Source organism: Bidens hawaiensis, unplaced genomic scaffold (genome assembly GCF_021521415.1).
Source record: "Bidens hawaiensis isolate Kalapana, Puna unplaced genomic scaffold, B.hawaiensis_p1.1 tig00035909_1, whole genome shotgun sequence".
In the NCBI taxonomy this organism is placed as follows: Eukaryota; Viridiplantae; Streptophyta; class Magnoliopsida; order Asterales; family Asteraceae; genus Bidens; species Bidens hawaiensis.
Genome location: NW_027496250.1, coordinates 1 through 19,922, shown reverse-complemented (window position 1 = coordinate 19,922; position 19,922 = coordinate 1). Strand labels below are relative to the sequence as shown.

At 39.5% G+C, this 19,922-nt stretch overlaps 1 protein-coding gene across 2 annotated transcripts; it reads right to left on the bottom strand.

Annotated features, from left to right (window-relative positions):
* Positions 1-1,800: 1,800 nt before the first annotated feature.
* Positions 1,801-13,054, bottom strand: LOC143587862 (brefeldin A-inhibited guanine nucleotide-exchange protein 1-like). Of its 2 annotated transcripts, XM_077069029.1 has the most exons (11): positions 12,012-13,054; positions 9,205-9,522; positions 8,106-8,448; positions 7,114-7,536; positions 6,745-7,034; positions 6,394-6,667; positions 5,393-5,895; positions 4,566-4,887; positions 3,888-4,278; positions 3,109-3,785; positions 1,801-2,687 (listed from the first exon to the last, which is right to left on the bottom strand). In XM_077069029.1, exons 1-11 carry the CDS (start codon positions 13,019-13,021, stop codon positions 2,085-2,087), a joined length of 5,154 nt encoding a protein of 1,717 aa, XP_076925144.1. In that variant the 5' UTR covers positions 13,022-13,054; the 3' UTR covers positions 1,801-2,084. The 2 variants fall into 2 exon arrangements, with proteins under 2 accessions (XP_076925144.1, XP_076925145.1); XM_077069030.1 differs by lacking the exon at positions 12,012-13,054 and having other exon boundaries at positions 1,804-2,687; positions 8,106-8,458; positions 9,205-9,319.
* Between the last annotated feature and the right edge of the window lie 6,868 nt (positions 13,055-19,922).

Genomic DNA, 19,922 nt, shown 5'->3' with positions numbered 1-19,922 from the left:
TAAAGTGGTGGTATGTTGATAGCCAAACAGCTGAAGCGGTTATGGAAGATGAAGATGAACAAGAAGTTCTGAGAGTGTATGATCCCATGCACTTGGTAAACTTGTCTCAAGCTGACTTGCAGGTGCTAAACGATAAGAAGATATTCTATATTCCTGCATGGAAAGATGAAGCCAAGAAGTACCAGAGAGTGGTCTCTGTTTGTGTTAGACAGGGCGTTCATGCTTGAAGACGGGTGACACGAGATTTTGAGGATTACTAGACACGTGAATGAAGATAGAGATATGAAGCTACTGCCAAGAGGGAGTCTGTTGGTGCATAATGTCAGTAGTTCAGTATCTAGTGTTTTGTATGTGTCTGTAATCGTGTTAGATTGGTTGTTTTGGTTTTAGATATGGTGTCACACAAGTTCGCCTGATGTAAGCGAACTTGTGGACAAGCGAAGTTAAGACAACTTCGCCTAGTCTGTTAGGCGAAGTTGTCGAGGCCTATATATGCCTAACTTCGGCTTGTTTAGAAACAGTTTTTTTTGGACAGTATGTGTAAGTGATATTCGAGATCACGTGTTGAAGAGTTGCAATACAACGTGTTTATTAGTATTGTAACGTGTGTTTGTGTATCGTCTCAACGTATTATATATCTTACGCTCGTATCGTATTACGTGGGGATTCCGCACCCTCGTGTTACGAGATACTCCTGTATAGATCCGGCTGGGAACCTACATATAATATATTACTTCAATGTTTATTTAACTTTATGTATAAACTTGATAACATATACAATATAAATAATACTTTTTAAATACAAAATAATTTTTTTTATAATAAACCTACAAAAATAAAGTGTTATTAAAAAAGGTTAAAGAAAATTAAAATTAATAAATTAAATATTTTCAAGTTTATAATTCGGGTATATAGTTCGGGTAAACAGGTATATGTTTTCGAGTAATCGGGCCGAATATCACCAATCCCATACCTGGCCTGTACCCGCGAAAATTTCAAAACTAATCTCATACCCGGCCCAATACCCATAGGGCTTCATATATACCCGTCTCGAATGCTTCGGGTTTCGGGCAGACCCGTTGGGCTCGGGTTATTTTGTCATCCCCACTTAGTAGTGTAACAAATAGACAATTCGACTAGAAGTTCTCAACAAACCCAAACCCGAAACCGGACCCAAAAAAATACCCGAAACCGGTTATTTTTACACCCAGTTTTTAATACCCGTACCCGACCCTACCCGTAGGGTACGAATAAGATATGCATTTCAGTACCAAAACCCGGACCTGAACCGGACCGGATTTGTACCCGGTAATACCCGAAAACCGGAACCGGTTTCATACCCGGAACTTGGTTTTTTCAATACCCGAAACCAGGTTTTCAAATACTCGATCAATACCCGAAAATAACTGAAAAGTACATGAAAAATACCCGAAAAAAACCCCTTCTAAAAAATCTAATCTGTATCCGAAAAATACCAGGAAAAAAACCCAAAAACATAGTTTTTTCAATACCCGAAAATAGGGTATTCAAATACCCGGTTCTATACCCAACCCGAACACGATACATATGGTATGGTTTTTAGAGGCAATACTTGGACCCGAACCCAACCCGGGTATTGTCAATACCCGAACCTGGGTATTTAAAAAACCCGATTTGTGCACAGCACCTCTAAATTCGACCTAGTGATGATCACATCCACTTATGATATTAGGGATGATAATGATATAAACACAGCAGAACAATTAACGTGGGGTTATGGGTAGTGTATACTTCACTAGCTTAAACACCCAAAATTGCCAAGTAAGAAACATAGAGCCACATGATATGATTAAATGGTCATTTAGAACTCGTTAAATTGTATTCTTTATATTTCAAGCTCTTTCGGAAATAATGTAACTAGGACCCTAGCTAAAAAGATGGGCAGCAACTGTTTGTATTAATTAATTAATAAAAATAATCACCTTACACGACCACATTACAAATCATACACCTTCACCGTTTCTCTCCATGGTCTCAAAAATGTAGCAAAAGATATATCATGCCAGATGCTACCATACTACATGTATATATAGGTGAGTAAACTATCACACATTCATTATTATCGGGCCTATACACGTCTGAAACAAGTTGCTTAGAACAGGCTGAACTTCACGCGAAGTATGCTCACAACGCACCAACTCAACAAGCAGCGGGAACAAAGTAGACACATACCTCCTAAACCGTGCCTGCTCTACTTCACTTAAAACCCTCAATGCCGACACGAGTAGTGACGTTCTTGCCCCTAACTCGTCCTTCACTGCTGAGTTCAGTGGAAGGATCCAGTGAACGGGTTTCTGCTGTTGCTTCGGTTGTTGCAGTCTACAACATGATAGGTATATTTGTATAATTTCTTCACATATTGAAAATAAGTGTGATTCTATGCCCATTTGTTCTGACAAAGACGGGTCGCTTGTCAGTAAATGGTGCAATGTGTTAAGTATGTTTTGATAAGATTCGTTTTCAAAGTGTACTACGGGCGGGTCTGGAATCTCAAGGACCGAGCATGCTCTTTGCAGCTTTATGTGTAGACTCGTGTCCGAGCTCAAGTTACGAGCATGAGTTACTGTTTGGGAAAATAATTCAAGCACGACTTTTACACTTGAGGCCTTAAGCAAGTGCTGCTGCATGTTGTAGATATCAGTTGTTACCTGCAAACAGAAGGAAGAAGCAATGATATATCCATACTCTAGCTCGAGATGGCACTTTCAACCAAGGCAATTTAAAGTTATGTTATTATCTTTTACGAGTAAAAGTAGGGATGTGCATGGGTCAGTTTTGAACTCAAACCGAACCAAAAACGGAAATTAGAGGGGTTTCAGTTTTCACAACTGATCCAATTTGGTTTCGGTTTTTTTTTTTACCATTTGAGCTTAAAATTTTAGGCCAAAAAAAAGTGGCCCAAAAGAACGGAAAAACAATATACCAAACCGTCAGTTTTTTTATGGGTTCGGTTATTTCGGGTTTCACGCACACTCACAGGTAAAAGTTAAACTAATATCTTAAAAAATCAGGTTAAATGTTTCCACCAACACACACACACACATATATAACGAGAGAGAGAGAGAGAACCTGCATGATAAGTAGTTGTGTTGAAATATGGGTTTTCATTCTCGAAACAACATATCCCGCAGTCTGCAAGTTGTCATCATCATAATCTTCAATCATACCATTACTACTGGTGAAAGTCGCCTCTCCGCCATCATCATCATCATAAAACGTTGATTGAGCAGCATTAGAGGAACCAAATTCAATCCTATCCATAATTCTCAAAAGTTTAAGAAAGCCAGGCAACAAAGAAGCCGCTGTTTCTTTCAAAGAAACAAAAATACACGACCACTCGTCTTCAGTTAGCACGCCTCCCAACTCACTCGCCAAACGCATCAATCCTGACACTCCACTTCTAGCAGACCCTTGACCAGTATTTTTCAACAACCCCGCTACTAGTGACACAACTGCACCTAAATGGCCCCTCATCACACCAAAAAAGTTGATAAATAGATCGATTAAACACCGAGTTGCAACAGAGCAAGTTTCAGAATCCCAGCAGGCGGGTTTTGGTGAAGACGGGTCTTTATCTTCCTTTTCACCACTCACGTTCTTGAAAATTGGAAAGATTACTGAGTTGATAACGGTTATCCAGAATAAGCGAGAAAATACATGGCCATGGTCCTTTAATATGTTGAAAAGCACTTCTAAAGAACTCTTTCTGATAGCTAATCTAGGATCAGATGTTAACAAAGATAGCCCTGAAACAGCAGCAAATATATAGTTACATACAATCTGAGATTTGTAAAAACAATCCAAATCACCCCATTTCATAGATCAAGATGGATAATTAGGGAAACTACCACTCAGTAAAGGGATCCAATAAGAAGCATTCTCGTCTACATCCATTAAAGTTTCTTTATCAGCTTCCTTCGCCACTGAAATGCTTAAATCATCATCATCATCAGCAGCAGCAGCAACAGCAGCGGCAGTTATTGCAGTTTCTGTATTGCAAATAAGGCCGCCTTCGGCAAGCTTGACAGCACAGAAGCGAAGAAAAGCGATGGCATTTAAGCTTACATCACTGTCAAATCTGCTATTGGTGAAGGTGATTAGGCATCTAACACAATCAGTAAATGTTGCAGTCTCGGTCTCGGTTATATAAGGAAAATATTCGCGTACTATTTTCTCCATCGTCTCAAATGCTAACACGACTACATTCTTTCTTTCATCAGCAGCAGCAGCGGTTAACGCCTATGAACAAAATATAACATATAAAATCGAAACAAAATATAACATATGTTAAATGTATTGCTAGTTGTTTTAATTAGGGTTTTAGCCCATGTAGTTTGTTAAAGCCCATGGGCCCTTTATGGGTTGTAGTTAGGGTTTTACTTGTGTATATATAGGTGGTTCCCCCTTTGTATTATTCACACCTTCAAGTAATAAACATTACTTCACTACAACCATCTTATTCTTTACAACATATATGATATAATGATATAACAATAGCAAGGAAAAAATAGAATAATAAAACATACCATGAAAACGCTTTTCCAACCAGATTTTACATTACTGACGCGGCTCAGGATCATTTGTGAGAGGCAACGAACAATTAATTCTCTGATTTCAACAGAATTGCTTTTCTGCATGACTATGACAAATGGTCTCAAGAACTCGTTTTGGAAATTGTAGTTTGCCAGCTCTTCTCTCTCAAGGAATTTCATGGACAGCTGGCGCAACGAATCCATGACAAAGATTGCGACTGACAGGTTTTCTGATAGGCCAACTGAAACAAAGAAATCTGAAAGGACACTCCAAATGCGAGACCACACTAATCTGATGCGGTTCATGTTGTAGTGCCTGAAGAAAATTCAAATGAAATGATGTGTAAAACTCATAAGGAAAAAATGTTGAACTTAATATCCCTTGCAAGAAAGATTATGTACAGCAAGCTTATCCTACTATCCTTTTACCAGTCAAAATATCATGTTTAAAGTACTAATTGTTTTGACATTGCAAGAACTAGTCAACTATTTTGTCACAAATTACATGCATGACCTTTCTTATCAATTAAGGTATTAATTAGGTTGCTATGTGAGAACCTAAACATGTTGCAAGGCATACAAGTAACCGAAACAAACTTGAGGATATTAAAAAAAATTGAGCAGCACACATATATAGGGGTGCATTCGTTTCAGAACCAATAGTGGTCTGTTATAGACTGCATAAGCACTTGTACATAGTACTTCAATGAAAAAAAGTAGAACTAAAAAAAATAAGGTTTATTTCTCAACATATATTGGTTTTGAAATGAACGCCCCATGTGTGTGTGTGTGTGTTAAGAGATATAAAGATAGGATCTTACGCAACTTCCACTATTTTTGTCAGACTGAATACCCGAGGATCAGTTGGGGATTGCAACTCCGACATAGAAACTTTACAAAGAGCTTTCACAAAAGCAACTATCGCTTCACTGTCTAACCTCTGGCTGTGAGCAAAAATGTGGTTAAGCTCAAAATTCCCTATCTGTTCAAGCAGGTTCAAATTGGAAATGAAGTTGCTAATTTGATCCGGGGTCACCAATCCTGCTGTATTAGCTCCCAGTGAAGTACTGTCATATGAACTGCCTCTTACAACTGCCATCACAACTGGATTCTGAAGGGTTCCTTTCTTTTTCAAAGATGAAAAACTGGGCCTCATTGATTTGTCTTCTGGTGTTTCAACGTTTGCTCCACTTAAAAACGAGGCATCAGATGGAGCACCCTCTCCCAGTAGTTGCAAGTGCTCAAACCGAGACAGACAAGTCAATATATGCTCCCATGCACCCTGAAGATAATTCCCGTCTTCTATAGCTATTGCTATTATTGTCTACCAATTAAAAAAACAGTTACAAGTCAAATCTGGGTTTATCTATAGATTAACATTATAGACCTGTAAACAAAGCGAACCTTCAGTGAACAGTTTGTGAACCATTTAGCAGGAAGTGTGTTTATGTTCGTTTATTCAATAAACGAACAAACATGAGCACATGTCTCGTTCTTTCATCTTTGTTCGTGAACGTTCGTTTGTCTCGTTCTTTCATCTTTGTTCGTGAACGTTCGTTTATGCTTGTTAGTTTATGTTTGCTTAAGTTCGTTCGATTATGTTCAGTAACATATTCATTTAAACATGAAGTGTGTATGTTCGTTCATCTATGTTCGTAAACCATCCGTTTATAATGTTAACAGAGGAACATAAATGAACACAAACATGCTTATTTTCATAACATACAAAACCTTACTCTTTTAATTGTTTGTATATGATTGTTTGTTAACCAACACATACATGCTCCATTCAGATTCGTTACAGGAGATAAAAGATGAGTACCTTGACAGCATCAACATTTTTCTGCTTCATATCTGCAGCACAATGAAGATATGTAAACTTTGCAACAGATGTGACAAACGCGTCTCTCTGTGTCTGCATACCCACTACCGCTGTCACATGCACGGCATGCCTAAACCCCTGTAAACAATAATTAGTGGCAGCTCGATCATCACTCTGGTCCAGAGTCACACTAAATGCAGCAAGCATTGGGCCCCAGCACACTTCTACCATAAACCTCAATATTGCAGCATCTGCAACAGCATAGTAAGTAGACCTGCAAGAAGAAACGTTACAGAACAGATATACAGAATCAGAAAAAAAAATATATAACTATGGTATTATATAACTTACTCTGATTTTCCTGATTTTTCCTTGAACTGCTCTTGAATGTGCTTTATAAGGGCTCCATTCGCACCCATTGGTTTTTCCTCTGTCTGCTTCCAAACAAGATTAAGTATACCATCCAACCCCAATAACCTATTAACACTGTTTGTCTGCTTGCTTTGCGGTGCTGAAGTGTCAGCTTTCATCTTTATTTCATTCTTCACAATTTGATCATATAAAGCACCCAAATTCTCTTCAGGTAAGTCCTTCCCGTCATCAATCCCGCGGTTGTTGCGAATAAAATCAGCTTTGCTCATCTTATATATAAACCAGCATCAAAGTCAGATAAGGTCCAAATAATATTTTGTAAAGAACTGCCAAATTGGTAAATCTCACCTTGTCTTTCACCATGCTGTTATGGGCATCCGTATTCAGCATAATCACAGAATATGCAAGAACATAAGCTGTATCGGCACTAGTAAACGAATTAGGATTACACTTACAATAACGCTCTGCAAATTTCTCCATAATACGGTCAATTTTCTGGGCCTCACCGGGCAATCTGAAACCCCTTAAGAAAAATCTAATAGCTTCACCAAAATCCATTCCATCAAACTTAAAGAAGTCCACGTAAGCATGCATTACCTTCAATGAGAAATCTTCCCTTTCACCCAAATAGTCGCCAATCACAGTCTCGTTAAGACCAGAAGTGTTCTTCAAAAACAATGCGACTGCTTCAGGCGTTGCATCCATCTTTTTGTTACTTATTAGGAATTCAATACCCTTCGAAGGTTTTCTATTGAATAAAGAAATGCCTTTCTGCAATTATAGCAAGGTAAAAGTTTTAGTACAGAATAGTATAAAAAGTCGGAATGTAAAAACATCAGATAAGCATAATAGTATTAATAACACTATACAAAAGACTACTCAAAAATATGGCATGCATAATGAGATGAAATGGCATCTTCCAATGCATCATTGACTGTTTAGATCATCGGTTTAGCATTTTACATGTTTGCATGCTAAATGTAATAGAAAGGATAATACTGCTAACATTTTATTAAAATATATACACACATATACATATATGCATACATACATGGAGAGAGGGTTCTAGGCCGAACATAACTCTTTGTAAAAAACAAAATAAATAACTCATTTTTGAATCTCAATTTTTGTTTAAATATAAGAAAATTTTTGAAATGCAATGTTTATTCATCTCTCCTGAAACAAAAAAAGTAACGTGTGTGCAAGTCATGTGTAGGTTTTATTACCTACACATGTTTTAAGTAAACTTTAAAAACTTAAAAACAAAAAAAAACAAAAAACAGATGAGCAAATTTGTTTAATAGTTTTTTATGCACATAACGTATAATCAAATTATGTACCTGAAGTTCTAACTTATAAGCTCGCCGTTGTTCAAGGGTAGCAGTGGAATGGTCATTAATAGCTTCTTGGTGCAACTCAAAATCAGGAAGACTTGCTTCATCGCCTCCAAGACTTGTGTTACTAGACTCAAGACTAGTATCATTGTTATTATCAAATGTGTTGCGTACAACACTATATTCACCAATTCTAAGTTGTTGGTCCATCCAAACTCCCATAGACTTGACAATTGTAACCAAACATTTAACTGATTCAAACCGAAATGTTAAGTCGTGCACTTGAGTCAATGTGGTTGTGGAACCAGGAGGTGGACCTAGAGCAGTTTTCAGAAGACCATTCACAGTCCTGCAAACGTCTGACGGAATTAACAACGTTTAAATACAATTTACTAACCCAAAATCCCAGCATCATTGTGAAAAAAATATAAAGTTTTATCAATTATACTGCTTAGAGCATTCACATTAGAGCCTCCATCTCAACCTCTATAATTTGACTTAAAACACACTTTTCTTTAAATTTTGTTTGGTTTTCAAAAACCGTCTACATCCAACTCACCATCTCTATCTCTATCTTACGCACAAACAATTATTTTAATGTCTTTTCTCTTTCTTAAGCATTCACAACAAAATATAGAGGTTTGCTTTATTAGCCTCTAAATATAGAGGTTTACTTTATTAGCCTCTAAATATAGAGATGTATCTTAGTGTTCTCTAATTTTTCTCTATTATAGATAATTCAATGTGGGGTTTGGATCAAATACAAATGATATTAACGTACTAAACGTGAGAATCAAGTAGAGTAATTTTATATACAATTAGAGTAATAATCATAGAGTAATAGAGTAATTATGTAATTACTCTATGATGTAATTATATAATTACTCTACTTGTATATATAATTACTTTACTTGATTCTCATGTTTAGCACGTTAATTTCATTTGTACGTTAACCTTCCCCATTCAATGTATTGGTGTTGTAGATGTTTACTATTTTTCCCTCTATAATATATACAAAGTAGGGATATAGAGGCTCCAAAGTGAATACTCTTAGTCGTTTAACAAAAACTCACTGGAAAACTACTGAATTTTAACTGATTCTTACCTTTCAAATATATTGGGAGAGTCAACATCACAATCATAGTTGACAAAAATGTCAATCATGATCTGTGAATCCTGAGATATTTTGTCCAGTAAATTCAAGATTGTCATCTTCTGTATGAAGCTCGGCTGAAGTATGTTTTCAAGCACACGGAGAATGAGCATGGGGAAAAATATACCAATTTCTGATTTCAATACAGATCGGTATTTCAATAGTAAGCTCTGAAATATCGAACAGAGAAGCTGAAAAATTGACATGACTGACAATGCACTGTTCTTTAACAAGGACAGGCAAAGAAACTGTTTGATGACATTTAGGAACCTGTAAAGTAATATTCAAAATCAACAAATATGAAGATTGTAAGTTTATATTGACTGTTGGAAGAGAAAAGAAATTCAAATAAAGAACAGCTGAGTCAACCTCCTTGCAAAGAAAAGTGAGCAAGTAAAAAAGCAAATGAACGTTGCATTCCAGATAACTGATTAATCATAATAGAATATTGTACCTCAAACAGATAGTGTGCTAGTGGCTATCTTAAACACAGTCTCACACATTATTTGTGCTAGCAGAAAAGTTTATGACATGATAGCAAATGTTTTTTTCACAAAATAAGAGGCTCAAATCTATTTGCCTTAGTAAAACAAATTCTAAATGAAATCATCTTTTTCTAAATCAAATATGTGGCGCAATCTTAATGTTTAACTGAACTCAATCAAAAAATGTTTTTATTGATGATGACATCATTTTAATCACTTATAAAATGATAGTACAATACCACTTATACATGAAGTATACAGCTTAAAAGTAAACTTACCCCTAACCTATTTGTCATATAACACTAAAAAGTTACTAGTCTTAAATTAGTAATGTATAACGAATATGCACACACAGTTACATAACGAATACGCACACACAAATATAAGTGTGTATTATTTTTCCTTTTAACAAGTTACATCATTTGGAAGATTTCTTCAACACATTCAAGATAGAGCCAATACTGTCATATTATTGGCATGTAATTTTTCACAATCTTACTGGAAAAAATAGCACATATTGACAAAAGATATTAAATACTTTTTTAAATTGAATTTCCAAAAATTATTCTAATATATACCTTCTATTATCCATTCAAAATTTAGCTAAATATTATAAATATATCATAGTGTAAAACTAACATACAATATGCAGGTTTTACTTAAGAACCAAGTAATAAACTAGTTGTGCATAACAAAGTAGTTCATCAAAATGTTCTGAAGCAAGAATGGTAAAGAGATCTAAAACAACAAAATTGATAAAACTTTCAGACTACTCTAGTTGAAGTCTTATATTATTTTGAACATCTGCAAATACTCGCTTCACTTTTAAGTAGTAAAACTAATGTAACTCACATAAAATGATACGAACCCTGTTTGTAGTTCCTGCTCTCGATTCCCGCCTAAACCTAACTGACTGGGAGAATTAGTAGGAGAAAGTGTAATGGAGAGTTAAGCCCAATAACCGTTAATTAGCAATACTATTAGCAGATCGTTCTCCATTAATTTAGGGGTCAATGTTTAATTTATCAAATTAAGGTTTTAATCCTTGTAATCGGAGATCCAGCCTATCTCGAATTAGGCTACCTATCTAAATTTCAGTACTTCAGATTTCCAGTATCTATCACAACATTTCTACTACCATAGAGAATTCACAAAAAACAAGTTTGTACAGAGTTTATATTGAAATCCAAAAGACATAAAATAGAAGTTATTGAGCAATTAATTGGAAGTGTTTTGAAAATAATATATGTATTTATCATTACAGATATGAGCTACTGTTGGTCTTCTATGTAAACAATAATTCTACAAGTACCACCATGACTAGAGAATCAACAGCATGCTAATCTAATCTCAGCATTATTTCATTATCCCAGGTTTCGTGTTCTTATTACGCAAAGAAACCCTCTTTCAAACTTCAAGGGTCACCACTTATCTAAAGATTTATTTATGCATGCATCCATATTACATAACTTTCTTAAAAATACAAAAGTTGTTCTTTTTTGTAAACAAAAACATCTCATCTCCTCTTTAGTTTCACCATGTTATGCAATAAGAACATTGATTCATTGTGTTGTTTTTATCTTGTATTCTCATGAACAGTTATCTAACAAATTAGACTTCAAGCTCAAGGTGGAACACAACTAATCATTGTGAAACACAGAATGGATGTTAATTGCCTCACACTTCTATTAAAAATATCAAAAGAAAGATGAATAAATGAAGACCAATTAAGTTTACCAAATGATATGCAAAACTAAGTCCACACTGTAGGGCTGTAAAATATGTTCTCTACATAATTAATAGCTAGAAATTGTATAAAGAGCCATGGGACACATTGCAAATAATTTGATATTGTGTTTAAAACGATCATACCCAGAAATGAATAGCATTGCAGTTATATTGGAAAAAAAATAAAGATCGCCTGTTACAAATCAGCAAAATTGTACAGTTTGATTAAATGGACTTTTAAGGATCAGCTGGCTCCTTGGTAATATAAACCATAAAAAAGTCCTAAGATAATTCTCTTTAATATTGAATATCTTTTCCTAACTTATGAAATTATTTTCCATCTACAAGTACTGCGAAAACTACACTGAAAGTATCTCATTTCAAAAATAGAGCATGGCGTTTCTAGTTTTTACAAGCCCCTAATTCCAAGATCATATATGCTAGATCAATGCAAGAACTTAGTTAGCAATACAGATACATATGAGAGCCATTAACTACTTCAATTTAACAGAGTGTGATTCAGTTAAGAGACATAAAATAACTTGCCTCTCATTTGTACTCCATAACGGACCGGCATTGTCCATGATCACCTTCAACAGCTCCAAAGACAACATCTTCCCCCTCAACAGAATCTGGTCATCCGACTGCTCCTGCGAAGAGAACTTCATTGACAACTTACACAAATTCTTAAACACCATAACCCCTGCATCCCTAATCTTCGTATACCCACTTAAATCATCCTTCTCACTCGACTCACCCTCTGCCAAAGGCGACTCCACTTTCACCTCCTGCAGCTCAGGCGCAGGCGACGCAATCGCATCATGATTCGCATCACCCACATTCGTATAGACCACGTCATTAATCAAATTCTGCACAAACAACACCGAACTCCCCTCGTTCAGATTCCGATCATTAAACTCCAACAACTCCGCCACGGAAACAGTATTAAACGTCGCGAGCAGCGAGTCCGCTTCCACGCGAGCGAACACAATCGTCATCATCTGCGCCAGCACGGCCTTGGCGCAGATCTGATTCGTCCCGTTCACACCTCCTAGATAAATATTATAACAAGTCTTGACAATCTGGTTAACGCAATCAGCCCTAATTAAAACCGTGGTGGACCTAACGGCGGACAGCAGCGTCTTAAGCATGGCCAGCTCGACAACCTCTTCTCCCAAGCCATTACACTTACAAACAGAATCGACTAAGCGAGAGATAATGCTAGGGGAGTCGTCGGAAGGGAGGTCGATCTCGCAGCGGATGAGGCGGAGGGAGAAGAGGCGGTAGGCGCAGTCGAGGGCGGGTTCGACGACTTTGGGGGAGGAGGAGTCGATGGCGAGGATCAATGGGAGGATGAGGGAGTCTGGGTCGGAGACGCCGTAGAGAGGGGTGGAGAATGAGGGATCGTCGGTTAGGGTTTCGAGTTTGTCGAGTGCGGATTTGGAAGAGGCGACGATGTGAGAGTGTTTGCGCCAAGCGGCGTTCTTGATGATCTTGTCCAGTGATGGACCCAGCAGCCATCCGCAGCGGGATTGGCCACCAAGAGATGATGACATTGCTTGGTGAATGCAGCAGCTAGGTTAGGGTTCAGATCAATTGGATGGAGCTAACTCATGAACAAGATGAATGTAACAGATCGGTGATCTGAATTCACAATTCTTCTTCTTCTTTTTATTATTATTATTATTATTATTATTGTTACCTACGCTTTCTTAACTAATTATTAATTACTTTTCTTTCGGTTACACACTTACACCTGCACTTTTATTTATTTGTGAAGTATATGTGTTGGGAATGAACAAAATTTTATTTTAAGTATTCAATAATCAGAAAAATCACTAAAGTTCATGCTAGAGAATAAAATATATTTATAGAGTTATTAATGCACATTACATGGGATAAGAAATTTTGTATCTATCTTTTTCACTTAAATGTCATAAGAAAACGAAAAGAAACACTAAATTAACCATGAGTCTAATTACTTGTCCTTAGGTTAGAGTTTAATATTTCTCACACGGAGGTTAAGGTGTAATCCGGTTGAAACGAGTGACGACACCTTAAAAACAAAACACTTTGAACTTGTTACGAGAAAGGAGTCTTCTCGTAACCATCATCCGGTGTGAGATTCAGTACAGGAGACTGAATATATATGAAATATAAGTATTGGGGAGCACTAGTGAGTGTTCTCGCGAGAGAGTGAAGATCCTTTTATCGTTGAAGGTTTAGTGATATTTAGAACATTCTCATTAATGAATTGGGTTTGGGTTGGGACAATGTTCTCAAAAGGAAAAAAAACATCAATATTGGGCAAACCGTTCATGCAGGCAAGCTAGTTTACCATCATTTTTCAACATGTTTATTACCACGTGGCCTAATACGAGTGACCATCCTATTAACTTATTTTTCTTTTTCATGTGAATTAGTTTTTACATAATAAATGTTTTTCTCTAATAACTTTTAATAATTAAATTTTTTTAAAAAATCTAAAACACTGTCTTGTTTAATTTTTATTTTGTGAACATACCGGTATAAATCTTATTAGAAAAAAGTTTGTAAATAAACGATTTTATTGAACATATTTGACAAAAATTTGACGATAATGAATAATTATCTTGTTTGTATCATTTGTAAGTGTAATTTTATATTTAATGTCACGATTGGGTAGGGTTTGTTATTCAGAAAGGGGTAGCGGCGCAGCTTGTTGCCCGTCTATCTGCCGTTAGTCTGTAATTGTCTATGTAATAGTCTCACTTATTTATGAAATCAATTGATGAATGTCACGATTGTAATCGTGTTTATCTGCTTTATTAAGTATGTTTGATGTATATAGCCATTTTTTTTAAATATTTTTGAATTAAATATATATGTTTATTTTTAAATAAAGAATTTATAAATTATATTTCTAAACACTTTTAATAAAAAACATTAATTATAAATTATATTTATTTAATAAAAAACAGTAAAGTTTGGGTTGCTAATGAGTATGTAAAGTTTGGTTTGGTTGGGTTGGATAGGTGGAAGAGAGGGAAATTAGTTTTATAAGAAAATTGGTAGAGTTGGTTTGTGAATGAGAATGGTCTTATAGGCAATGGGAGTAGAGAAGGTATGAGTAGGCTGCCATATCAGGAAATCCATCAATTGGAGAGCTCGCACGTGCCCAAGGAGAGTTAATTAATAAATTAGGTGACTGATTGTGGCATTTGTACTATGTGGTACTATTGACGATTTGTTGTCAGCTTCTTATCGGATGGGCGTCATTTCCAATGAAATACTTTCTTTTTGTATCATACCTAGGAAAATTTTTGGCGCCACTCTTTTAGAGTTGTCAGTGAATGTTTTGCGTCGTGTAGAATGTCTCAGCGCGAATGTCTGTCGGCGCTCAATACTTTGTACTAGATGCATGATTGTTTCACAAATTATGTAAATCCGCTTGCAGAAGCCTATGTTGCCTTTTAAGAGGGTGTAAGACCCACCTCTTCAAAATCATATGATTTTTAACGAGGGCTCATGTAATTAGTGACATTAGCTCACGTAGTATATTAATTAGTGCTTTTTTTTATTATTTATTCTATCTATTTTTATGTTTCCTAATTTTACATATATCTTTAGGTTTTTACATAACTTATTGTTTAATGAGAAAAAAGTGGTTAATCAATGTTGAAACAATGTAAGATGTTTTTGTTGATTAGATAAGTCATTCAGCAAACAATTTGGGATCTTAGATGAAGAGACGTGGATCGACTCACTAGTAGACGATCTACTTTCCTCGGGTGTGATTATGCTATTTCACCGATGGTTCTCTGGGATCTGGGTTCTTCCACCTACAAAATGAACAGCACCGTAAACTTACCCTCCAGAAAGGGACAGAGGGGTCCTCTTTGGGGTAACCCTCCGGTGTGAGAATAAGTGTTTGTGGGAGAAGATAATAATATGAGAGTAAGGAAAATGGAGTGTATTGCTTAATAGCTGAATACTGTGTAATTGTGTGTAATTGGATGTTATTGTGTCCCTCTCCTTGTGGAGTTGATGCTGTATTTATAGTGCTAGGGTTTCCCATGATTGGGCTCAGACCCAATTAGGGCCTTGTTGCCTCCTCCAATTGCTTTGCGCCCACGTGTCCTCTGGGACACCCTGGTGCTTTTTCATTGGTTATAATCACGTGGTAGCACATGGGTTTTGCTGAGTTGTCCACCTTTCAGTGGCAGCTGTCAACATCAGCATATTCTTATTCCTTAAAAATATACCTTCTGGAAGGTTGTCTGACGTGCACAATCAAGGTTGCCCTAATCCTGATTTGGATAAGGACAAGGCTGATTACGTGCATGTGTGATACGCGCCTATCCTGAGGATGCGCGAGGTCTTCTCTTTATTCTCACGCGCAGATGTTTCATGCGCAGATGTGATATGCTCGAGCATGTGATATGCGCCACGCGCATATGTGATGCGTGAGCATATGTGATGCGTGAGCATATGTGATGCCTGAGCATCTGTGGTGCCTGAGCATATGATGCCTGAGCATGTGATGCATGAGCATATGTGATATGCGTGAGCATATGTGATATGCGCCATGCGCATAGGTTTTGGCTTTGTGCCTTCATAAAGTCTTGATTTCAAGCTTCTTGTCTATATCTTGTGGGTTGACCCGCCTCGCTCGTTGTTGAGGGCGGGTACATACCTCTTCAAGCCCCCCCAGTCTAATGTGTGTCTTGTCTCGCGCGAGCGAGGCAAGATAGATATTAGACTTAACAGTTTGCTCTTTTAGTAGGGGTTTGTCTTTTTCTTCTATTATTCATCGTTGCGCGAAATTCTATCATTTTGGTTGAAAACGAATCGTCCCTGTACGTGGTTGGTTGTTGCTGACATGCGTCAGTGATGGAGACGTGTCAGACCTTTCGTGTGCTCGAGGTGCTACAGTTGCCTTTCGTGTCCCCTCACATAGTGTCAGGGACACGTGTCGCGCTCGCGTTGGTCCGTTCCTGCGAGTGGTGGTGCGTGAACTCTGGCAGCACCTGTATAGTTTCTTTTCCGTGTCCCCCACACACAGTGTCAGGGACACGTGTCGCGCTCGCGTTGGCTTACACCTGCGAGTGGGGGCGCGTGAAGTCCGATCAGCACCAATTTTTCTCTCTCCTGGGCCTATAAAAGCCAGCCCCTTTGAGTTTTTTATCCTTCATCTTCTTGTTTGTTTATTCGAAGCTTTCCTTTCTTTCATTCTATTCCGATTAGCTGTCTTCTGCTTCCAGATCTCTGTTCTTCAGATCATCCTTTGTCCGTTTTACAGTTGTATGTCTGATAGCTCAGGTAACACAACCTCCCCCATCAATTGCCGTGTTAAATCGTTAATGATGTCTACGTTGAAGAAGGACCGGCAAGGGGAAGAGGGCTGCTGAGGCCTCATCGGAGGAGGTAGGGAGGACCAAGGCCGTGAAGAAGTGGGATGAGATCCCCTGCAAACTTAGGCAGTCCGATTTTGACCAGCCTTATCGCCTCTCAGGGTTTTCTCCCTGAGTTTGGCTGCATGTTGCCTGGGGCCGGGCAAACGGCGGCGGACCCGCTTACCGGCTATATATCCCTTTACTGCCATTTTTTTCACCCACTGCAACCTTCGTCTCCCGATGACAAGGTTTGTGGGTGCGGGTGCTTAGGTTTTATGGGATTCATATATCCTAAGTCCATCCGTTTGGACTCGTGCGCATGACTCACTTTGAGTTCATGTGCAAATCTCAGCGCGAGGAGCCCACCCCTTGTCGCTTTCAATTTTTTTATAAGCCCAAGATCCAAGATTCTTGGTTCTCATTTATTCCTCGCAGTCAGAAGGTCAAGTGCTGCACTGTTTCATTCAAGAGCCTTCATGACTGGTCTGAGAGGTTTTTTTACATCAGGGCTGGTGTGATCCCCATCCGCATGACCATGCGCGCGATCTCTTCTGCGCCTGCGGATGTGGGTGTCTTCAAGAACCCCACTGGCGCCTGGGTGAAAAAGTTGACTGCCGAACCATCCCCCGCCAAGAAAATTTGCGAGGAGGCGCTGGTGGGGGTTGGTATGAGCAGGAGGTGGGCTGACAGCGCGACTGAGCCCGTTATCCAAGTTGACGGCTTGTGTAAGTTAATCTCATTGCATTACTTCTGCGCGAATACTTATCTTTTTGCTGATATCATTTAACTTGTTTTGTGCAGTCATCAAGGAGTATGTCCACGCCGCCTATGATGAGCATATGGAGGGTGGCTCCGTCGCGCTGGGCGCTGGGGAGGTTGGCTTCCCCGATCGCTTCGATGACATGTTCATCCCTATTGATCTGGGATTTCTCTTTGACAGCGATGCGCCTGGTAAGCCTTTGTACTTATGCATTTTGCCTTTATAATACCAAATTTGGCTAACACTTCTTTTGCACGTATTGTAGACGCGCTTAAGAACTACGAGCTGGAGCTCGCGGAAGAGGAGGAGGAGGAGGAGGCGCCCAACTAAAGCGTAAAGCTAAGGGGAAAACTGCGCAGGGGCCAGTAAGAAACAGAAGAAAGATGTTGCCCCTGTTGCTCAGGATCCTCCTACTCAGGCGAGGGGATTTGAGAAAACCCAGGAATTTCCCCCCAAGTTTTCCTTGTCTTCCCTGCCTCAAAAAGTGGGCAGACCTCCTGTCCACACGAGGTATGGTGCTACTAGCTCCTCCCTTCGCGCGGTGGAAAAGGGAAGCGGCGTTGCGCCTTCGACAGGTATACTTTGCTTATCCTTTGCTTATCTTTTACTGTTCTTTGAGCGCGATTCTGATAGAATTACTGATGAATCTTTGCTCACTCAAATGTTTGTAGAGCCGGCGACCTTGGTGGATCAACCTCAAGTGCAACAAGATGCCGAGGCTGCGCCGGAGGTCGCTTCGAAGTCCCCTGTCTTACCCTTGAAAAAGGGTAGAATGGACTTCATGGCGATGTTTGCCTCGCGAACGGAGTTGCGCCAAGGTACGTATTGTGCTTTTATTTTCTGACTTTTTTCTTTTAGATCAAGTCATGAACCATTTCTTTTTTGTTGATTTTTTCATAGGAGTCATAGCTGGCGTACAAGCTGCTGGCGGCACTCCTGGCGCCGGTGCCAGCGCCGTTGGACTCTGCTCCTGCTCCTGCAAGTGATGAATCTCCCCTCATCGGGATTACTAAGGAGCAGGAGGCCGTTTTACGCGCCGATCTGGCGGCGTCGAGACCTCCCTCACCTCCTCCTGCGCACAGCCCTCCTCGCGAGGCTGATTTTGATTCTAGGTCGAAGGAGAAAAGGCCTGTTTCAGAGGAGGATGAGGAGGTTCAAGCTGAAGGCTCCGACAGCGGCCGCGCCAGCCCTGCAGCGCAACGAGGTTTCGCGGCGCCGTCTTCTCGTGGGCCTGCCGCTGACTTTTCTGCTTCGTCCCCGCAGGTATAAGTTCGTTTTTGCTCCGCTGCGCGGACTTCCATATTAGTGTTTTGATGACTTAGATCATTACTTTGTGTTTGCAGGAAGCCGATCACATTACCCGCCCGAGATGGAACATTACTAAGGACAGCTCATTTCAGTCCATGGGTGTGTGTGAGGACTTCTGGGCTCATTCTGTGCCTCCAGCTGAAAGGAGGTTTCAGGAGGGCCGCGCTCGCGATGACTTTCTCAAGGATCATCTGTTTGCTGGGTCGGCTTTCTTTGCTGCCTCCCAAGAGCTTCGCTATGATTACGTAAAGGTACGTGATGCTCTTGCGGAAGCCAAGCAAGAGGCTAAAGTATCTGATTGGCATCTTTCTGATGCTCGAGAGAGAGCTGAGAAGCTCCAAGCAGAGCTTAGTGAGAACAGGGCAAGTTCCAACACCACCTTCGTGAAGCGCGGTCATGAGCTACAGGCTGCGCGGGAGAAGCTACAGGCGGCCGAGGCGGATGCTGCCAAGTACGCGCGCCAAGTGCGCGACTTGGAGCTGGACGCGGAGGCGCGTGACCAGCTCTTGTCCAGTCTATAACTGACAAATCATCACTGGAGAGTGAGGTTGCCCGCCTGAAGAAGGAGCTGGCGGCCGCGCAGGCCGAGAAAGATGAAGCCTTGGCGACGGCAAGCGTCTAGCCAGGAAGCACTTGATGCTGCGCGGGCGGAAAAGGAAGAAGCCTTGGCGGCAGCAGCGTCCGACAAAGAGGACCTGAAACAGACTAAGGAAACTGTTGAGTTGTTAAACTCTCAGATTCTGCCCTCGAGACGTCTGTTGCTTCCCTCGCGCAGGATCGCCAATGGCTAATCTCACAGGGCATGACTCGTTGCGCTTACGCGATGAAATACCCCAGACGAGTTTCAGGCCCTTGTGATGGATTGCAACGCTGCCGCGCGCTTGGTGGGTCGAGCTGAAGGGTTTACGGATGGCTATGAATATGGCATGTTGAAGAAGAACCCATCCGAGTACCCTTATCAGAGCGACGTTGCCTGCGCAGACATGGCCGCGATGGGGGAGAAGTATTTGAATA